Source organism: Varanus komodoensis, unplaced genomic scaffold (assembly GCF_004798865.1).
Source record: "Varanus komodoensis strain SLA01 unplaced genomic scaffold, ASM479886v1 scaffold42, whole genome shotgun sequence".
Taxonomy (NCBI): domain Eukaryota; kingdom Metazoa; phylum Chordata; class Lepidosauria; order Squamata; family Varanidae; genus Varanus; species Varanus komodoensis.
Genome location: NW_025335972.1, coordinates 4,676,783 through 4,698,365, shown reverse-complemented (window position 1 = coordinate 4,698,365; position 21,583 = coordinate 4,676,783). Strand labels below are relative to the sequence as shown.

Genomic DNA, 21,583 nt, shown 5'->3' with positions numbered 1-21,583 from the left:
CCCCCCCCCCCTTATTTTGTTCTGCCCCAGCTGTGTTCCTTGGATAGTGGCTCTCATTTGATGGTCTCCCCTCTTCTCCCTGTAGGCATTCTTTGAAACAGCCAGCCTGATGAGCCAGGTCTCCCACATCCATTTGGCTTTTGTTCACGGGGTTTGTGTATGGGGCTCAGAAAGTGAGTGTCAATCCATGCTTTGTCTGTTCTTTGAAATGCAATTGTTGCCTTTTAATAGTTCCTCAAGTTTCAACATTTTTCCTTGCCTGATGCCATTTCTGACACAAATTACCCATGTTTAATCATTTCTTGACATCTGCTGCAAGTTACAGTGTTGGGTGCCAACTTGAATGGCTTCAAAGGGAGATTAGACAAACCTGTAAAGGATAAGGCTATTGGCCATTCATGGGTGCTAATTATGATGCTATAATCTCCAATATGGGGATGCCGTGGCGCAGTGGGTTAAACTGCTAAGCCGCTGGGCTGGTTGATTGAAAGGTCGACAGTTGGAATCCACAGACAGGATGAGCTCCTGTACTCTGTCCCAGCTCCTGCCAACCTTGCAGTTTGAAAGCATACAAATGCAAATAGAAAAAAGGCACCACTTCGGTGGGCAGGTAACAGCGTTCTGTGCACCTTGGTGTTTAGTCATGCTGGCCACATGACCATGGAAACTGTCTGCGGACAAACGCTGGCCCCCTTGGCTAGGAGACGGAGATGAGCACTGTCCCCAAGAATCAGACATGACTGGACTGTAATGTCATGGGGAAACCTTCACCTTCAATCTCCAATATAAATATGCCCCTGCATCCCAGTTGATAAAGAACATGAGCAGGAGGATGCTGTTGTGCTTATGCCCTGCTTGTGGGCTTCCGGGAGGCAACTGGTTTACCATTATGTAGACAGAATGCTGGCCAGCCTTTGGTCTGATTCTGCAAGGCTCTTCTAATGCTCTCATGATAGATTTCTCTGGTGGTCACATGTACCTTCCATCCCCGGCCGGTGATCTATCTCCCTTTTGTGATCATCTTAAAACTTTTAACAGCAGTCAAAACAGCTCTTTCCCATTTCTGCTCATGAGTTGCACTCAGTCAGTTCCCTTGCTGCTGTGAAGCAATGATACTAAGCCTCTTTTTACTTCAGAGTCTCTCCTTTTTCTGCTCTCAGATATAATGGTGGAAGAGTACATTGAACATGGTCCCCTGGATGTCTTCTTGCGGAAAAACAAAGGGCGGATAACAGTGGGCTGGAAATTCACTGTTGCTGCACAGTTAGCTAGCGCCCTGACTTATTTGGTAAGTTTCCTGGGGTGGATTTGAATTGGGCCTCCTGGGAGTGTAAAAACCAGATCACTTCTGGGTAGAACCAGATCACTACTAAACATTAATATCTGTCATATATAACTTTAATTTCCAAGGCTTTCTCCACAAAATCTTTGGAATTGCAGTTTGTGTGGGTATTGATTATAGATTCTTCTTAGCCTCACAAAACTGCATTGCTCTGAGAAGAATGACCATTAAAACAATGTAAAAGTGTCCCCTGTTATTTTGATGTTGGGAACCTCCTTGAAAGATGCAGGAGTGAGAGAATCATATGTTAAGAAGCACCACTGATTCCTATAACCAGATAGGGTCAGAAGGCTAGACATGGTTATCCATTGTTAAACCATTTAAGACTTGGACTTGCAGTTTCTAGGGTCATGATGATCCAGCCTTAAGGCACGTAAGTGAACTTGCATGCTTCCAAGCCTGTGCTATTCCGGTTCGAAATGCCCAAATCATCAGCAGCACTTGTAAGCTCAGGTTGCTTTCTCCATTGCACAGAAGAGAAGCTGAGGCACAGATAATTAACTGCTTTGCTTACAGGGAATTTATGGCATTGCAAAGTATCGTAGGCTTAACTCCTGAACCAGAAAGCTTTCTGATTGTTGCTTAAGTGGCCCCATGAGGAAGCTGAGCCACTGTGGAACAATGACTGGGTTGCTTACACAGAATTGGAGATGGAAGTTCACTCTATTTCCTGCTAATGAATGAACATTTTTCTTATGAAGTGCATCTGACGTAGGTGGAGATGGGGCTTTTTGCAGACTGTTTTATGTGTTTGTTTAAATAGGAAGGCAAAAACCTGGTGCATGGCAACGTATGTGCCAAGAACATCTTGTTGGCTAGGAAAGGCTTGGATGATGGCTTGATGCCCTTCATCAAGCTCAGTGACCCTGGAGTCAGCTTCACAGTACTCTCCCGAGAAGGTAGGCCCTGCTGATTCTCTCTTCACTTTTGCCTTCATGGGGTTGGGCAAGGAAGATGCTATTGCATTGTGGCTGCAAGACTTGTGTATGGAAATGTAGTTGTTTGTAAGGAAAGATGCCTGAACTGTTGTATGTCTATAGGAATGATTAACATAAATGTTTGTCCAAATGTGATTTTACATCAGAAATTTTGTGGGAAGCAGGGAAGAACTTCCTGAAGAACCATTTGTTAATAGTTGATCTTGTATAAATTGTGACCCTGATTTGTTCATGCAAGACTGAATGTTATTTCAGAAGAGGACCCAGCATAAATGTTTCCTGCCCCAAACAAGAATGAGCATCAAAACAACTCTGTATTGGTTCTGTGGCGTCTTTAGAGAAATGGGAGATTCTGGAATCTTCTTGACATTTAGTGTATTCTTATTCTTCTGTGGTGTCTAGCTAGACACAAGTATCACAGCTGAAAGCATAGTATTTGCTTTACCAGACAAAAAGGTTTGTCTCTAGTAGTGACCAGCCAAATGCTCCTTGGAGGCATATAAACAGGGTATGATATAGGAGGCCCATTCCTTCTTTCCTCCCAATATCTGGTGCTCAGAAATATATTGTATGTGATTATGGGACCAAAGTAGTTTTGAGTACAGCAGCCATACTTGCTTATGTCTGTCTTGTTCATATATAAATAGGGATGGGAGGAGATTTAATCTTTACAACAAAGCTGAACTCTTCCTTCTTCTCTTCTTACTTTCTTGTGTTTTGCCATTTCAGCCACTTTCCTTCACATTTCTGTTTACTACCAATATTGTAGCTGTGTGAGGAAGAAATTGCTGGGGTGCCAGTTTATACGCTACTCTTTGTATAAAATTAGACTTCCCCTGCAGCCCCTTGCTTTAATGAAGAGCACAGATATTCCACAAAACATAGTTGCTCCTCTCATCTCTAGTTTGTTCCATGAAAAGTCCATTTAGCTCTTTAGAAAACAGGTCAAGTCATTGATGAACCTGAACTTATCTAACCCTAATAGCCATTGATTGGGTTTGTACAACGTGACAGCCCATTATGGGTAATTAGTCTTATGAACTGAGATTGCTTCCTGCAAGGTAGCTTATTTTGGGGTAGAAAGCCACAGATATTTTATGACTACTTCTAGGGGTTATTCAGCTCACAGTGGGCTTTCATGTCATCTGAACCTAGGCCCCTCTTGTCTTATTCAGAAAAATCATCCCTGAGAATTGTTTATATGAGGTACATGTCCAGCTTTGTGTAATACAGTAACTTGTAACAACTAAAACAAATGTCCAGTTTAAAAGCCTTACTTGGACAATAAGTCTGCCATTGCACAGTGGGAGAGCAATTACAGAGGCTTCATGTATTAGCTCATACACATAAAAACGGAAGACAAAATGCAGGCAGTGTACATACACCTCCATATTTTTGTGGGTGAAGAACTGCAAGAGTCAAGTGGCTGCTTACGCCATATCCACATGGTACATTACATTCTGTGGGGTCTCGTGTGCAGACTACTCCTATGTAGGTCAGTATTTAAATGACCCCTAATACTTTAGCTGTATCTACATTATGCATGCCAGATACAGCATGTGTGTATTCATCTGTATGTTCTCCTTCAGGACACCACTAATCCTTGATTTCTTTTTTTGCTTGCAAAGAGCGGGTTGACAGGATCCCATGGATTGCTCCAGAATGTGTTAAAAATGTGAGCAACCTCAGTACGGCGGCTGACAAGTGGAGCTTTGGTACTACTCTCCTGGAGATATGCTTTGATGCAGATGTGCCACTAAAAGAACGTACTCCTTCTGAGGTATCTTCTGTATCCAGTTCTTTTTTGTCCATGTCTCCATGCAACACCCCCACCCCCAACCTTACTGAAGGGTATGATGCAGGTTGCCTGCAGAAACTGGCTTACCTGGTTCATAGCTTGCTCAGGTTTGGAGATAAAACTGCTGGGCAGGAAATAAGAAATAGATGTGCAGACAATAACAGTAACTCTTCTACAGGGTTACTGTTAGTTATTATTATTACCATTATTAGACCTGCTTTGTTGTTGTTACTTTTACTATCATTACTGTTCTTGTTATTAAATTTATACCTTTCCTTTTTTCCTCTTGCAAGGATCCACTCCTCCTCTCCATTTTATTCTGGGTGAGATAGATTAGGCCAAGAGTCTCTGACTGGGTGACTTGCAGCCAGTCAACCAACTGGGGACTAGAAACTGGGTTTCCCAAGTCGTAGTCATAATAAGTACACCACGCTGGCTTGGCTAGGTTATAGATGCCTAATAAAAGGATCTAGAGCACATAAGGAGACAGAATAAATATGTTGAACTAGCCTTTTAAGTTTTTATCTGGGGGCAGTAGCAGGAAATTCCATTCTACAAAGAAGCCAATGTGGTATGGTATATTGGACTGGGGATCTAGGTGATCTGGATTCTAGTTCCCATTCAGCCATGAAGCTCACTGGGTGATGTTGGGATACTCAGAGACTCTCAAGCTATGCTACCTCACAGGGTAGTTGTGATAAGGATAAAGTGGAGCTATATAAGCTGCCTTGGGGTGTCCTCACCAGAGGAAAAAAGGCAGGATATAAATGCAATGTGCTGCTGCTGGTGATTATTAAAAGAAATAATGGCTATGAGCTAGGATGTTCTCCAGCTATGAGCTCACTAAGTGGCCTTAGCCAAAGCTTCTGTTCCCTTAGCTTCATTTGCAACTGGGGGGGGGGTGATAATGCTTTTTACCTGTTACCAATGTAATCCTACACATCTAGTCAAAAGTAAGTCTTAGTGAATTCAATGGTGCTTACTTTGTAGTAAGTAGGTCTGGAGGAAATCTTAAACTGTCCTTTTATTACTGGATAGATATATAACATTACATAATTTTCATTCTGTTTTTGAGTTGCAATTTAATTGATTATGAGTGATTTCTTATGGATCTTTCTTGTGATATACTTTGGGTCCAGAATTGGTAAAGTATGAGAGAGAGAGCTAGGATTCTCGGGATAGCTAGCAGTGATTTTCATGGTCATAAGAAGCCCATCCATGAGATTCAGTTTCAGTCTTGTATAAACAAGACTGTTTAAAGCTTGTTGATGTAGTGGTGAAGGCAGCAATATTTTAGCAAGAGAAATTCTGAGGAATCTCCATTTGTAGCCTAACTTCAGTTTTCAGCCTTTATAAATCTGTTGTTTTTTCTACAGAAAGAGCGTTTCTATGAGAAAAAACATCACCTTCCGGAGCCATCTTTCAAAGAATTAGCTGTGTTAATCAGCCAGTGCCTGAACTATGCTCCTGCGGAGCGGCCATCATTCCGGACCATCTTGCGAGACCTTACGCAACTACAGCCACATAGTAAGGATTCCAGAGGACAGCAGGTTGCTCATAGCAGCACTTCTGTGTAAAACTATGGATTTGGGCTCCCTTCCTCACCCTCTCATAATGCTTTTGAGGGGTTGTCTATGAACCAGACCTAGTTGAGGTATGGTAAGGACAACAGTTTATGGCCCCATCACAGTTAATGAATTTGGAGTACTCTGAAGACAGGGACTGTCAAAATCAAAGTGTAAAGCATATATTAAAGCAAAGAATAAAATATTAATATGGGGTAATAAGATATAAAACTCAAGAGAAGAAAAGTCAGACCAAGGTAATATAGAACAGTAGAGGAATTCTACAATGTACAGTTGGCTCAAACAGAAAACAAAGAACTTGTGAAGTAAACAAAATCTAGTTCTGCTCCAATTCAGTAACAGTCATTTATGACTTACATGGCATGGCTGCCTTTTGTTACCTTTTCTTTCCTCTAGTTTAACTGCAGGTCACCTGAGATTATGCATTATATTTTGCCATTTGAATCTGTTTCCTTCTAAATAGTGCATGTCTCACTTGATCTCCTCCCTTGTGTTTTCCAGACCCCCTTGACATCACATCTGTGAATCCCGAATTTCCAGTATCTGACCCAACTGTCTTTCAGAAGCGGTATCTGAAAAAGATCCGAGATCTGGGTGAGGTAAATGATCTTTTTTAGAAGTGAAACATCATTTCTTCTTCTTGTGAAATTCATCCCAAGTAAGAAATGAAATGGACAAAGAAAAAACAAAGGAACCTTCTTTCTGACGTGCTAGGTTTATATGTGAATTATTATGTTTTATTTATGTAACTTCTGTTCTGCCCAATAGCTGGAGCTTTCCAGGCAGTTTGCAATGACTATTTTGTATATAGCAAGTCATTTATATGTTGGGACCATTCAAACATTCAGTTCCACACCTGAAACCCAGCAGTTACAAATGAGAGTCTGAAATTTCATCTCTCATAAGTGGTGATGAGGTACACAAACCCATATATTTAGTGAGCAAATGAAGAGCAGATTGTGCCCATCACTAACTGCGTCCCTGCCAGTTTGGTCAGGTGTTCATTTCTAGTCAGATGGGGGCTGAACATTTATACTTGTGCCTGTGTGAGGCTCCTGTACTGGAGCCTGCATGCCTTTGCACTGATGCTGAATGTACAGCCATCAGGCAGGGTGTATTGGCGTGGTGGGGAGGAGGGCATAATCTAGCTGAAGCAATCCTGCTGCGTCTGACTCGTTAATTTAATGTTGTGTGCGTAACAGGTGTATTTTATGCACGTTGATATTTTGTTCACACATCATGCCAAACCCCGGGGCTTATGCTAATCATAGTTTGGAACCAAATCATGGTTTAAACTTCCAAGCCATAGAGCTGTTGGGATGCTGTCATTTTCTGTCTAGCTCAGTATTAATATCTACAGAGGTAGAGCAGTAGCTGTAACTATAGTTCATCAGACACCCCATTAACCATGGTTTGCAAACTTAGTTAAAACCCTGGGTTTGATTCTTTCTTGCTGGCTGATTGAAAACCATGGTTTTGTCAATGCAAGCATCAGACCAAACCACCACTAAGCTTTCATAACCACAATTTGACATGCCTAGGATGTCATTTGCCTTTTCTATTTTAAGTTGTCAACTACTTTGCTGAGAATTAGTGCAGGTCACGCAAGAGGTCCATGCCTGTTTTCCTCAATACTTGGTATAGTGGACTCATCTGGTTTACTAGTCCATTGATAGAAACGGCTAAGGGTTTGTGTGGCAGCGGTTTCCCTTCTTTTCCTTGTCCCTACATTTTCCTAAATCTGCTGTGGAGAGGCTTCTAACTCTCTTGAGCATATTTCAGAGGGCAAACTGGAGCTGCAGTGGGCAGAAGAAGTTTGATCTGCCCAGTAGAGTCAGTTCCATTGATGGAAGAACACAGTCAGATAGAACCCAGTGAGATAGGTAAAGTGGGCTATGAAGTGGGGTCACAAATAGAAAGAAGAACGTATAACAATAAAAAGCATGACTAGATCATGTTCTCACTGTATTTTATAGGAAATTTTTTCAAAAGAATTGTCCATAAAAGAAACAATACCAATTAAACAGAGACAACACCCAATCTAGTAAGATATAAGATATATTTAAATACTATAATATCTAACTATAATAATAAAATGCTTAATACCAAGAAAAGAGTCTCCTTACTGTTTTAGGAGCGTAGCTGTGCAATTGTTTGCACAGCTGCCCTTTTTTTTTTGTTCTCACTATGAAATGGAATCTAGGAAGTAGAGTTGAGTTCAGACTTGGTTTTGAAATCCAGTATTTGGCTTATAGCTGTCAAGAGCAGGTTCCTCCCTCCCTCTTTTCCTCTTCAGCAGACTCAGAAAACTTACTTTTATTAAACTGAACAGTTACAGAACAGTATAAATCCATGTAACATTCTTTTTGAGATGTGGAAGTAGCATCTGCCCATGTAAAGGGTTAGATCTAAACTGAAACTTCCCCTCCTTTCTTCCCTTCCCCTCCTTTCTTCCTTTCTCAGAGAAGCTCCTGCTGCTAGAGAGCTAGACAGTAGGGATGCCAGGCACTTCTTAATTGGTGTGCTCATTTCATCTGTTGATTCACAACAAGGTCAAGAAGCACACACACACCTCTGCTCCATGTCTGAAATGTCTCCTTCCTTTTCCAAAGCAGGCTGGTTCTCATGCTTTGTCTGAGAATCTTCACTGGATAACCTTAAGACTGAAAAGTCATGTGCCCAATTCTGCCTCTGTGCCTCCTCCTTAGGATCAGCTGGATCTATCTGAGCAGACTGAACTGTGCAAGTGCTGGGCTCCCTCTCTGCAGAGTTGATTCAAATATTGGGCAAATAATATTTTCCTTGCCCTCAGATTAGTTCATGCACAAGTTTGTTGTATTATGAAGCCTAAAAAAGTCCTTGAGATCAGTTTTCTATCTGAGAAAATTCTGTATACCCAGTCAGTACAGTGAATGTTCCCACAGAAAGAGGGGTTAGAGGTTTTTGTCTCCTGAACTATCAGATGGCTACCCTGTTTCTTTCTTTTTCTTTCTTCTAGGGTCACTTTGGCAAAGTGAGTCTGTACTGCTATGATCCTACCAATGATGGCACTGGTGAGATGGTGGCAGTGAAGTCACTGAAATCAGGCTGTAGCCAACAGCTGCTGACCAGCTGGAAAAAGGAAATTGAGATCCTGAAGACACTTTACCACGAGAACATTGTCAAATACAAGGGTTGCTGTAGTGAGCAAGGTACAGCATCTGCTGTGTTGGCATTGCAAGGACCAGACATAAGCTGGCTTAGCACAGGAGCACCTTTGGGGGAAAGTCCTACAGGAAATTACAGAAGAGTCATGTTCTCTTCTGTGATATTTCTAGGAATTGTGGGAAATGACTTGAAAAATAAGTTAGAATGAGAGTTCCTTTGTCTGTCTTTCAAAGGTGGTGGCGCTAAAAGAACCTTCCCCTGTGGATTGATTAGAATGAGGAATGTTTGGATTTGTAAGATGCTGATGACATCCCACCATTTCTGTGCCTTACCTCATCCCTGCTCCCCACTTTATCTCAATCTGCAGCCCTACATCTGCTGTGTGCATGATCCAGTTGACAGACTGGACTTGGATTCTAAGAGTCCTTGATTTCTGTCACAGCTCACCATAAGCATCAGCACTAGTTGCTATCTGTCATTCTCCATTCCATATAGCAGGGATGAGCAAACTTTTCAGGGTTAAGGGCTAGATTTGCTTGTGGGAAAATGATTGGGGGCACATAACAGTCATCTGGAGGGGCAGCAAAAATGTCTAGCAGCAAGCAGAAAAACTAGAGTTTTGAAAGACTGCAATCTTGAAAGGCAGCTACAAAATGTATTACTTGAACAAGGCAAAAGTGGTCAGGAAACCCTTTGTTTTGTTTTTCCTTTTTCTACAACCATTAATTTGTCCATTGTTCATCCATTCATTCTCTTTCTTGCACCCTTCTCCCCACTACATTCATCTTCTCAAATGCTGTCCCCAACATGCCAGCAAACCCGCTTGCTCCGTTGTGGCCTCTCTCCCCCCAGCCAGCCCACCTATCTACTCCACTGATCACCCAAACACTCACAGAATGCCTGCATGTGTGCCTACCCCCAGTGCCCTCCATTCTTGCTAGTTTTTCAGATTAGCCTCTTTCTGAACAGCAGAAGTACAGAGTGGATGCAGCAACCTGAGTACACAAAACACTGGAAAGAGCACCAAGTTCCAGCACCAAGCTGAAATCCTCTGGTCAGCCCTCTGAACCTGGGTACAAGAAGATCTTCTAGAAAACACTAGTAGCATCTGCACTCAGCCACTGAGTCTGCTAGCCTCTTATAGACTCCATGGAGCCTAGCAAATTTATAAGCAGCAGGAGGGACATATGCTTCAAAGCAGGCACTGGGAGAGACATTTAGGGTGGGGGGTTGTGGCTAGGAAACCCAACAGACTGCCAGAGGGATCCCCAAGAGCTGTGGATTGCTCACATGCCTCATAACACCTAACCCTTACCCTATTGTAAGATGTCCTGAGACATTGTAGGGGATGGTATAGAAAAACTTTTAATAAATAATGCAGGAAAGGAATAAGATAGAACTAAGAACACTTCCTTTTGAATAATGGAAATAATTGTTTGAATTTTTCAATTGCAGGGGAAAAGATGGTGCAGCTTATTATGGAATATGTGCCTTTGGGGAGTCTGAGGGATTATCTTCCCAAGCACAGTGTCAGCCTGGCCCATATTCTCCTCTTTGCTCAGCAGATCTGTGAGGTAAACCCCTCAGCTGTGGATGCCAAATTCATGTAGCTGCTGATCCAGCAGATAATATAGATTTGTTATGATTATTGTTCCTGTTGTGGAAGAGGAATGGACTGTAATATTTAATGCAGACTGGAGGTTTCTTTACATGACTTTTTTTGGCTCAGGATGCAGATTTTCCCCCTCTAATTTCCCATTTTACACTGAGATTCAGGGCATTTGACCCTGATTTTTGGTATATTGGAAGTTTTGGTCTCCTTGTTGCAGAGTTGGGAGAATAACCTCATGTTTATTCTTTGTAGGGAATGGCTTATCTTCACTCCCTGCGCTACATCCACAGGGATCTGGCAGCCAGAAATGTACTCCTGGAGAATGAGAACGTTGTGAAAATTGGAGACTTTGGTCTTGCCAAAGCCATCCCTGAAGGTCATGAGTATTACCGTGTCTGTGAAGATGGAGACAGCCCTGTCTTTTGGTAAGAGATCACATTGCATGGCTTTCAGACTCATGAGGGACATGACTGCATCGTAACTCATCCATATAGTCACTGTGCTGAAAGAAAAAAACAAAGAGGCAAAGCCTCAAAAGAGATTCTGCCTTTGGGAAATTTCAATCCTGAGATAAGGCAGGATATTTCTGTGAATAAACCTCCCTACCTGAAAATGTAAGTTCTGTAACAGAACAAGGTGCCCTTCGGAGGTTATCCTTTCTTTTGATTGAATGTTGCCATATATTTCAATTTTGCAGAAATGATTGTTCTCCTTCCTGCAGTAGCTGGAGTAAATGGTGACAGTTGCATGTTTCTACAGCCTATGTAAATGAACACCAGAAAAGAGGCTTGAATACAAAAGGCTCTCATTAAAAAGAATATCAGAAGGACATGTTTTGTTGTAAGCTTTTAAAGGCATCTGTCTAGCTACGATTGGAAATTAAAAAGTTGAGTAGATGGACCATGTATTTAAAGGCCATCTAAGAAGGCCTTGGCAGTTATAGGCAGCCTATAAATACATGTATAAATAAATAAATTTAGAAGGCAGTTCTTACGTTTTTAATTGCTATTCCATATTAGTAATTCCACTGGAGATAAACAGGAGATTGCCATTTTTACACTTGACTTGTGAGCTTTGCAGAAGCGTCTAACTTGTCCCTACTTGAAAAAGGGTTCTGGATAAGAAAGAACTTTATGTGATCGGGCAAAATAGATTTTATGCTTTTAATTTGCTATTTTCACCAGCTCTGTTTTTTGGTATGTTGTAGGTATGCTGTGGAGTGCCTGAAGGAGTGTAAATTCTATTATGCCTCTGATGTTTGGTCCTTTGGGGTTACTTTATATGAACTCCTAACACGCTGTGATTCAAGTCAGAGCCCTCCAGTGGTGAGTCTAATCTACAATCAAGGAAGGTGGTGGCATTTGCTTAGCACTGCTGGGAATTAAGGGATCTTGGTATGTCTTGCATTTGTTGTTCAGTTGTTGAAGGTTAGCATGGAGCTTGTGCAGTCACATTTCTGTGTAGTGGAGTGTTTCAAGGGCTAAAATATACCTGCCTTGTCCTAGTACAGTGATGGCGAACCTTTTAGAGACCAAGTGCCCAAACTGCAACCCAAAATCCACTTACTTATCTCAAAGTGCCAACACTGCAGATTCAAATATGCCGGGGGACAGCACAACACAGCACAACATTCAAAGAATCTCAGTCTCTTAATTAGAACATCTCTTTGCTAAATCTTAGATATTAAATTTCAATTTTTCATAAGAAAATTCAAAGCTAAAATCTTGTTAATAAAAAACGAATGTATTAAAATTCACAGCCAGTCCAAACAAGTATATCTATCTATCTATCTATCTATCTATCTATCTATCTATCTATCTATCCATCCTTGGCAGCGCACTGACCGGCCATGTGAAAGCTTGGACAAGTCGCAGCTAATGAGTCGTGGCTTGTGATGTCATCATCTGGCGCCACCACTCCTTTCTGAGCATGTGCACGCCCCCTATGTGCGTTGTTATTTGATGCTCGGCTACTGGGGAGATGTTGGGATGACTTGGCTCATGTGCATACAGAGAGGACTCTGTGTGCCTGCTGCAGCACGCGTGCCATAGGTTCGTCACCACTGTCCTAGTATGCCTTCTGAGCTCCTAATGGAATGCTTTGAAGTTCCAGTTAAAATTATGAGAAGCTACAGGGTAGTCCTGCATGTGGAGTGTTTCTCCTGGAAAGCGTGAAACCTACAGCGCGGAAGGCAGTTTGGTACATTGTGGAGTCTTCTCATGAACAGCGAAACTTTGCATCTCTCCACTTCCTTGTCAGAGCACATAGTAATCTATTTCTCTGTTGCCTTAGAAATTCATTGAGATGATTGGAGCAACTCAGGGCCAAATGACAGTACTGAGGCTTATAGAGCTTTTGGATAGAGGGAAAAGGCTGCCCAGCCCAAAGGACTGTCCATATGAGGTAAGCCTGGTTCCTCTTCATGGTCTCTGTGCATCACACACATGGGGCTGCATGCCTGTATGGAGCCTGCTGCCAGCGCTCTTATGCGGAATTGAGCAGCTTCTGGAAACAGTAGGCTTCATAGGTATTGCTAACCATTTACTCGTAGAATCTAGAGGGAGTTGGGATGTGGTTAGGAGATGTAGATCGCTACAGAAAACAGTTCCTGAGCTTCCCCCATCACCTCAACATGGACATGTTCTCAAGTTTTCCATGACTCATGAAGCTTCTTCCTCAACTGCTTGCCTGCTTTCTGAGAACAACATTTAAAGGGGGAAGAAAACCCAGCCACAAACATATAGTTGAAATATGCACAAAGCTAAATTATGCACATTCGTTTCACTTTTCAGCATCTGATTATATAGAACTAAATATCTGGCAAGTTTCCAGCTTTGAGTGATTTTATTTTTTCTTGCTTCTAACTCTAGTTAGAATTAGCTTGTTAACTTGCTCACTAGCATTAACTTATGCCATTAGTGGCATTTCTAAAGTATAGATGAAGTCAGCTTGTCCTAGCAGTTGAAAAGATTGGAACAGGATAGATAGACGGATGCAATATCCAGTACTAATGTCTCTGTGGGATGAGACTGTTCTCTAACCTCTTTGCTAGAGCTCAGTAGACCATGCATGTTGCCACCACCAAGTAGAAATCCTCAAGGCGGTGAGAAAACTGTCTCTTCCCAGCTCCGCAAGGGCAAAGCAAAAGAGTCCCACCACTCTCTTGGAGAAGTGTATGGCCCAGTGCTTTCAGCATTTTTTCTGTGACAATATTTAGACAGGAGGAGGAGCAGGTGCTAGTGCTAGAAATAGATCTGAGAGGACAAGTTGGTCTAATGCCTTGGGATCTGATTCGTATGAATACTGCTTTTGCAGGCAGGAACCTACTTCCTCTGAAGTAGTGGATTCTTGCTCACAAATGCCCTTGTCAGAATCTCTTTAGGTTCAGCCCATTTGTATTCAGTGGGACTTGCCTTGTTCACATTCCCACACTAGCTGCAGTAGGGCTCATGTCATTGTAGGCTTCCAACGCATAAAAAGTTCACAAAAGTTTGAACATGGTACAGTTTGTCTTAAATTCTAGACATTAGTAGAAATTGGCTGTAATAATGGTTGACTTAATGGCTAGTTGGAAATAAAGACCTATGTAATAATACCTCACTGCCTCTATCCAATCTTCCCTTTGCTGCCTGGCAGAGCTTTTCAATATTGTCTGGGGCTCAGTGCATTCTGGCTCAGGGACACCTTGGAAGAATTTCAGGCCCACTGAAATTTACTTGCTGGACACTTCCCAGAAAAAATCTCTTGCATCTGCCAGGACTTGGACTCAGAGTTATAAGCAGTTGAATCTGTGGAGATATCCATTGCACAGCCTGGTCTGGTTTTACTGGATGAGTTTCGGTTGGTACAGCTCAAGGATGTGGACAAAGTGCTTGGACAGGTTCATGTACCTCTGTACTAGTTCCTTGTCCCTCCTGGCTTATAAAAGCCAGCAGGGAAGGGAGAATTGGCTGGGCCAGGGAGGTCATGCCTCCCTTAGAGAGGGAGTGGTTCCATGCTGCCTTAAAGAGGCAATGGTGAGACCACTTCCGAAGTGGTCCTTGACCTTGACCAATAATTTCAACCCTTCCTTGACTTTGAAGATCCAAACAACTTCAGATCAATAGCAAATATTCCTTTCTTGGGCAAGGTTCTAGAGAGGGTGATTGCCAATAAGTTCCAGGCATTCTTGGTTGAGACTGATTATCTGGATCCATTTCAATTGGGGTTCAGGCCTGCTTTTGGCATGGAAACAGCCTTGGTCACCTTGTATGACAGGCCAAGCCAGGAGAGAGGCAGTGCGAGTGTGACCTTGCTAATAATGCTGGACCTCTCAGTAGCTTTCAATACTGTTGACCATTCATGGTATCCTTCTGGGGTGATTGTCTGAGTTGGGAATCAAGGGGCACTGCATTGCAGTTGTTCTGCTCCTACTTGGAGGGCCATCTCCAGAAGGTGGTGCTTGGGGAATTTTGTTCAGCCCTGTGGACTTTCCAGCACAGAGTTGCTCGGGGGTCTGTTCTGTCTCCTATGTTATTCAACATCTACCTGAAAGTGATGAGCGGGGTCATCTGGAGTTTTGGAGTGTGTTGCCATCAGTATGCTGATGACATGCAGCTCTATTTCTCCTTTTCAGCAAGTGAGGCTATGGATGTGCTAAACTGGTGCTTGTTTGTGGCAATGGAATGGATGAGGGCTAACAAATTGAAACTTAATCCAGACAAGACTGAGATGCAGTTGATGGGTGGTTCTTTTGACCAGATGGGGGGTGTTCAGTCTAGATGGGTTTGCATTTCCCTTGAAAGGAGCAGTTTCATTGCTTGATCCGTCTTTGTCACTTGAGGCTCAGGTGGCTGTAGTATCTTGGAGTGCCTTCCACCAGCTGCATCTGGTGGCCCAGCTGTGCCCTTACCTGGTTTCAGCAATCTCTGCTCTGGTAATCTCTAAATTAGATTATTGCAATCTAATTGGGTTGCCCTTGAAGAGTTTAGAAGCTGCCAGTTGGTGCAGAATGTGCCAGCCAGATTAATAACTGGGACCCATAGATCTGAGCACGTAAGACCAGTTCTAGCCTACTTGCATTGGGCTGCCTGTATACCTCTGGCCCTAATTCAAGGTGCTGGTTTTAATCTGCATACCCCTACATGGCTTAGGACCACAATACCTGTTGGGGTGCTTCTCCCAACTACTTGGACACTACTCACAACTTGGACACTACTCACAACTTATGCTGCCTTACTCTTGAGTGCAGTCTAAGGGAAATGCAGAGGGTAGCAACTTTCTCCATGGGGGCCCTTTATGGAATAATCTCTCCACCATGAGCCACCTCATGCCATATCTGTCATCTTTTCAGCACCAGGTTAAGTGCTTTTTCAATGGCTTTTAGGGAAGATCATCAGGTGATTGCAGAGTCACTCTTCTTCTCATTCTTGCCTGTTTTATAATCTCTTTTAGCTGTTTTAAACTTTAATGTTTTCTGATTTTTATATTTTTATTGTGTTTTATCATCTGTTTTTATGGATTGTATAAACCGCCCAGAGATCTTCAGCTGCGGGGTAGTATAGAAATGAAATTAATAATATATATGAAGTTTTGCTTAGCTTTCTGTAAATGTGGCATGTGACTCCAGAGATTGTAGTTAGGTGCAAGAATGTTGTCTTGAGGCAGCACACAAGCCCAGAGTTGGAGGTATAAGAGAAGTACACCAGCTTTGGTGCTGCCATTTTAGCCCCTTAGAGCAGAAGCCACAGAACCGTTCACCTGTGACCCATCAGCTGTTCTTTTATTTATTTTCTATTAAATGGCTAACTCTTCCATCTTCCAGGTAGCTTGGAATGGCTCATATATTCTTCCCTTTCAGACAACTGATGGAGCCAGTACTGTTTAACTTTAGCTGCTGAACTGTGTCATGTGCCTTCGTTCCATTCTCTAAGCTAGCTTTCTCTTTTATTCTGTGTCCCTCTTCTATTCTAAATCTGTGTCTCTTTCCACAGATTTACCGCTTGATGAAAAACTGTTGGGAATCAGAAGCTTCATTCCGGCCAGCCTTCACAAACCTTGTCCCCATCCTCAGAACCTTCCATGAAAAGTACAGGGCCCAGGCCCCCTCAGTGTTCAACCTGTGCTGAGCAGGATGCAAAGACTTTCAGCCAAAGACCATACTCTTACCTGCACTCTGTGTCTTGATACTGTCTGTGTGTGCCTGGAATGCCACAGTGCCATGGAAGCTGCTTCAAAATATCATAATGCGTTGGAACTCTTACTGTTTTGTTGTTCAGAGCCCCAACGCAGAGTTTTCTGCCTTATCCCTTTTTTTCTGTGTACCAAATGTGACGGTGTTTAAGGGAAAACCCACATCTTTTTTCATCATAAGCAGAGGTTGCTTATGAAACAGTGTATAATGCTGCACCAAACTCTGGCCTGAGGAATCTGGAAAGCCTTGAGACTTAGTCTGAATACAGGATATCACAGGTGCAGGGAAGTGAGTAAATGAAATGACTTCTTCGTTGTCTTTTTAATGGACTGCTGAGCCTGTTGGTCTGCTGCAGACAGATAATGCAGCTTGGATTTAAAAGAGACTGGGAAGGAAGCCAAGATCTTCAAGCGCAATAATCGCTATAGGTAATGTTTCTCTTGGACTAGGTCTTTCTTGCTACAAGGAAATGTGCTATTTCTGGGACTATTTTCAAAGCAAATGCTTTGGACTCCCAAAAATCCCTGAACTGGCCTTTGTTCCCATTCACCTGGTATCTGTGTATTTCAGAATTGCTGGGGCTCTTACATCTCTTCGATTCCACCATCTTCCACATAGAGTATAGACATCTTTTCACTTCCTTTCTGGAGGAGGCCCTCTTCTCAACCCTCTAGAAATCCAGATGTGGAGCCAGATGCACACTCAGCTGACTAGAGAAGTGAATGTTTGCTCATATTTTGTATCCCCATATAGAAGTCTTGGGTTTGCTCCCAAAGAGATGTCCCTGAAGTCTCCAAAGGGGATAAAGAAAAGGTACTATTTTTTCAGAAATGCATTGCACTCATGAGAATTCGCCTGCTGTGTAAGCTTTGTCAGAGCCCACTTTGCTTTCTAGATAATATAAGCAGACATTTCTGTATTGTTGTCCCAAGAACCATTCTTCAAACATTTGGTTGTTTTGAACCAGAAATCTTCCCACCCCTTGCTTCTATCAATCAGAAGCTTTAAATTTGAAGTTGAGGGAGGCAAAAAGAGGGTAGGCCTCAAATCATATCACAGTTTTATGGGAAATGCCCTTTGACCACTAACTTGGTTGCTACTGCCTAGAAACTGGGCATCATGTAGCTAAGTAACAGCGGTTCCTGCTGGAATCCCACATCCTGAGAGAGAGAGAGAAAGAGAGGGAGGGAGGAAAAAACCCAGTTGCCTCATACATCTCAGGGCTGTGATGTCACTTAGCTAATTTAGTTTAAAAAAATACTACTTGCTGTTGAAGCCACAGCTATTTGCATTCCAAAACTTTAGTCATTCTCCATTCTTACCAAACCTAGTTTGGGCAGAGTCAGCTGTTTTCATAGGCACATTTCAGATCCTGTTGGAGGTGTTGCAGGCTCCAAATTATGTTCAGGATCTTTAGGGTGCTGCAAAGCTGGGCTAATGGTTGCCCTCAATACAAATTCCTCCCTTGCCAACTTGCACTCTTGGGATCCTGTCCCTTCTTCATAACTGAGGACTGGGGACTGTTTTGGCAAACCTGAAACTACACATTATTAACGAGCCTGTTCCAGGCTGTTTCTGCTTTGAGAAAGAGGGGAGGGAGGACGGCTGTTGACCTGCCTTTTAGGTGGCTCTTAATATCATTAAACAGTACTGTAAGAATTAAGTATTTCAAGAGTGTTTTAAATTTCCCTTCTCACAGAATGAAAGGAATGATCAACAATCATTTATACTTTGGCTATGCTGTGCAAGCCACTTAGAGCTATGAAGGGACCAGATGAGAGTGCTTATCCCTGCATGTTTTCCTGCCATTCCAATTCACCAAAGGCTCAAAGCAATCCCTATTCTGTTTCTAGGTGGTTACTTAGTTGAGGCTTACCACTTTGAAGGAAGGCAATGAAGAGAAAGGGAATGCAGGAAGAGTCAGGAGCTTGGGGTTATTGTTCATTTTTAGCCAAGCTGAGATTTTGAACTCTTGACTGATATGTATATTGATGTACAGCTCTGAGTAACAAATGGCCAGAATTGGAGGAGGCAGGGGTATCCTAAAACACTCAGTGCTGAACATTTATTTCCTGGGGATCTGATTAGGGAAATGCCTACCAAAGAAAATGAGAACAAATACAGAAGTGTACAGTTCTTGGAAATGACAGCTGGCAACTCTAAATCCATTGCAGACTGACCAGACAAAACTTTGGTAGATTCCCTAGAAGGCTCTCATCACACAACAGGGTGTGGCAGCATGAAGCATTGGATGAGCATAGCTTTCAGACTTCGTTTCAGGGGCCAAACTCATGTTGACATGGTTCAAATACTGTTTCTGGGATAGGGGTTGAAGTGTGGGTAGAGCCAGTCAAATGTATCAAGACCTTCCACAAGGAAGATAAGAGCCACTGCATTACTTTCCTTACCCACTCGTAGCATACATAGATCAGGACTGAGAAAATTATGAAACTAGTTCTGTGAGCCTTTGGGAGTTGTGGAATGCAATCCTATGCATGTTTATTTGGAAGTATGTCTTATTAGGTATTCGTGTATATAGGCTGTAAGATTTTTGGGGGCTGATTTTTCCTCAATCCCTCCCATTGTGCTTGGTAAATAGCTTTTGATGTTGAAAAGATTTTTAAAAACAGTTTGCCATATATTGTGGCATTAGCTGTTCGTTTTTTAAACCCCATTCCATTGTATAAGCATAAACCCCTTCCATGACCCCAAACAGTTCCTTAGGTAATAAACTTGATAGGTTTTTAAAAATGATTTTCACTTGGTCTGTGATACTAGAAGGACTCAAATTTGTTTACAAGTCTAAAAGACAAAGAGCTATTCATAAAACTCATGGTGTTAATCACTTATTTGAGAATTGTACGCGCACCTATTGGTAAACTTGTGTTATTGGCCTTAAAACTAGTCTTATCTTCCCCTCCCCTGTACATTTTATTTTTTGGGTATAGAATTGCACCATGAGCCTGCACTACCAGCCCTATCTCTGGAGTGTGGAACAATGCCACCTGTCTTAGCTGAAAAGTATCTTACAAAGCTAAACTGCAAAACTTCACAGCATTGTGCCTTTTGCATCTGGAACTGCACTGAAGATTTGAGGCAAGGACTTCTTCCACGGAAGGATGGGCAAGCTTCAGCTCAGCCTTTCTTGCTCTGTCTGTGGCCAAAGCTGCTGTACTTCTGGATGTGTGTATGGCGGTGGGGGGTGGGGTGGGGAGTGAGTGTTTATGGGACGGGGAGAGTGTGTGAGTGCAGAGAGAATGTGCACAGAAATCTTGCTGTAATGTGAATGTGCTCTGTGTTAGTAGAGCTAAATGTAATATCCTGGGAAGATCATTTACATTTTCTTCAAATAAACGTCATATAACTTTTAGTAGCTTTGGAGTCTTGATTACTATGGACTGCTTCTTAAAAAACCTACTGGTCTTACAAAATTGTTTAGAATAGACAGCCAAACTATGGAGGGCTATCCATTTTGTGTATGGTGTCATCAATATACATGTAAATGCAATCTTGTGGATCCTGAGAGATGAGACTCTAGGCTCCAGTCAGTAGGGTTTAAATTCAACATTAGTCCTACTTAAAGGAGATCTGTCGAAATTAATCCTATTGGTCTGGTTCATTTCAGTGTGCCTACTCTAAGAAAAACATGTTCAAAGATAGGCTGGACATGCATATGGTGGGCATGTCGTGAGCAGAACCAGCTGGAACTGGGGGTCAGACTAGATGGCCCGGGAGGCCCCTTCTGACTTGCTCTGTTTCTATGTTTCTATGATTTTACTACTTTAAGGTTCAGTTGTTCATATACCATTAAGTATTAATTTATTATACTTCTATTATGCTCTTTTCCTTCCAGGAATTTACATAATCTTCCTGGCAACAAGCTTGTGAAATAAGTTAGACTGAGAGTCTGTGACTGGTTCAAAGTCACCCAGTGAACTTTCTGGCTAAATAGGGACTAGAACCTTGATCTCCCAGATCTCAGTCTAACACTCTAGGCACTATACTATGCAGGCTGTTTCATTTCATTTCATTTAAACATCTAAATATACTAAAACATGCCACCAGTAAGGGGAAGATTCTACATCATGGGTCCTCAAACTACGGCCCGCGGGTCAGATCCTGCCCGCCATGTCCATTTTCCAGCCTACCTCAGAGGTTTTGGACTCGCTCGGAGAAAACGATCTCTGAGCGAGCAAGCCACCTGCCTCGCCGCGCCCGCTGCCGCCACCTTGCCAGCCCGCACTCACCACTGCCACCTTTCAACTGGCCCTGTTGAAAAAGTTTGAGGACCCCTGTTCTACATCTTTATTGTGCTAGGTCTATTTGTAGATGAGAGGGTTTCTAGACACAAGATTTGAGAACATTCTTGTGGAGAAAGAAAAAGGATGGGAAGAAAGGATGAGAAGGAAAATATTTATATGAATACAGGATGCCATGATGAAAGAGATGGCAATGCTTAAAAAAACAACTGGATGGGAAAGGAAGAAGAAAGGTAGAGGAAGAAAAAGTCTGCATTTTGAATGATTTTTTTTTTCTGGCAGTGAAGGATTGGCTCGCTGTTTTTTTTCTTGAGCAATTCCCCTAGGACAAAGGTGGAGGAGGCTTCAAACAACCTGATCTCTTATAAAAAGCATCAGGCCCGAATAGAATATATGTACAGAAACAAAAAAGGAAGAATCCTCTTTTCAGAAATGGAGGGAGTGGGGAGAGAGTGCTGGAGGAATGACGACACTCAGAACCAGAAACCCTATTATATTATACAATTGCAAATGGATAACCAACTGACCAGAGCCATTCTAAAGTGTGACTCTAAGGTAGTGTTAGCAACTTCAGCTTTAGAGGCTGATAACACAACAGGACTACCAGTACAGCATATGGGCTGAATTGTGGATGGTGGTTGTGTTGAACTCAGCTATCAGACCATGGTTTGCTGTTGGGTTGTGAACTCTGGGTTGTTCTAGAACATCTAGATTCACACAACATGAACA

General features: G+C 42.4%; 1 protein-coding gene across 4 annotated transcripts; it reads left to right on the top strand.

Moving 5' to 3' along the window:
• Positions 1-58: 58 nt before the first annotated feature.
• Positions 59-19,968, top strand: LOC123030146 (non-receptor tyrosine-protein kinase TYK2-like). Of its 4 annotated transcripts, none has more exons than XR_006416049.1 (14): positions 59-173; positions 1,161-1,288; positions 2,106-2,241; positions 3,909-4,060; positions 5,455-5,605; positions 6,166-6,263; positions 8,663-8,855; positions 10,267-10,385; positions 10,676-10,848; positions 11,631-11,748; positions 12,716-12,826; positions 16,396-17,023; positions 17,349-17,408; positions 19,544-19,968. XR_006416049.1 is itself a non-coding variant. In XM_044443798.1 (12 exons), the coding sequence occupies exons 1-12, from the start codon at positions 110-112 to the stop codon at positions 16,528-16,530; spliced, it is 1,578 nt and encodes a 525-aa protein (XP_044299733.1). In that variant the 5' UTR covers positions 59-109; the 3' UTR covers positions 16,531-19,968. The 4 variants fall into 4 exon arrangements, 1 of the variants encoding a protein (XP_044299733.1); XR_006416048.1 differs by having other exon boundaries at positions 17,166-17,408; XR_006416047.1 differs by having other exon boundaries at positions 16,396-17,408.
• The last annotated feature ends 1,615 nt before the right edge of the window (positions 19,969-21,583 follow it).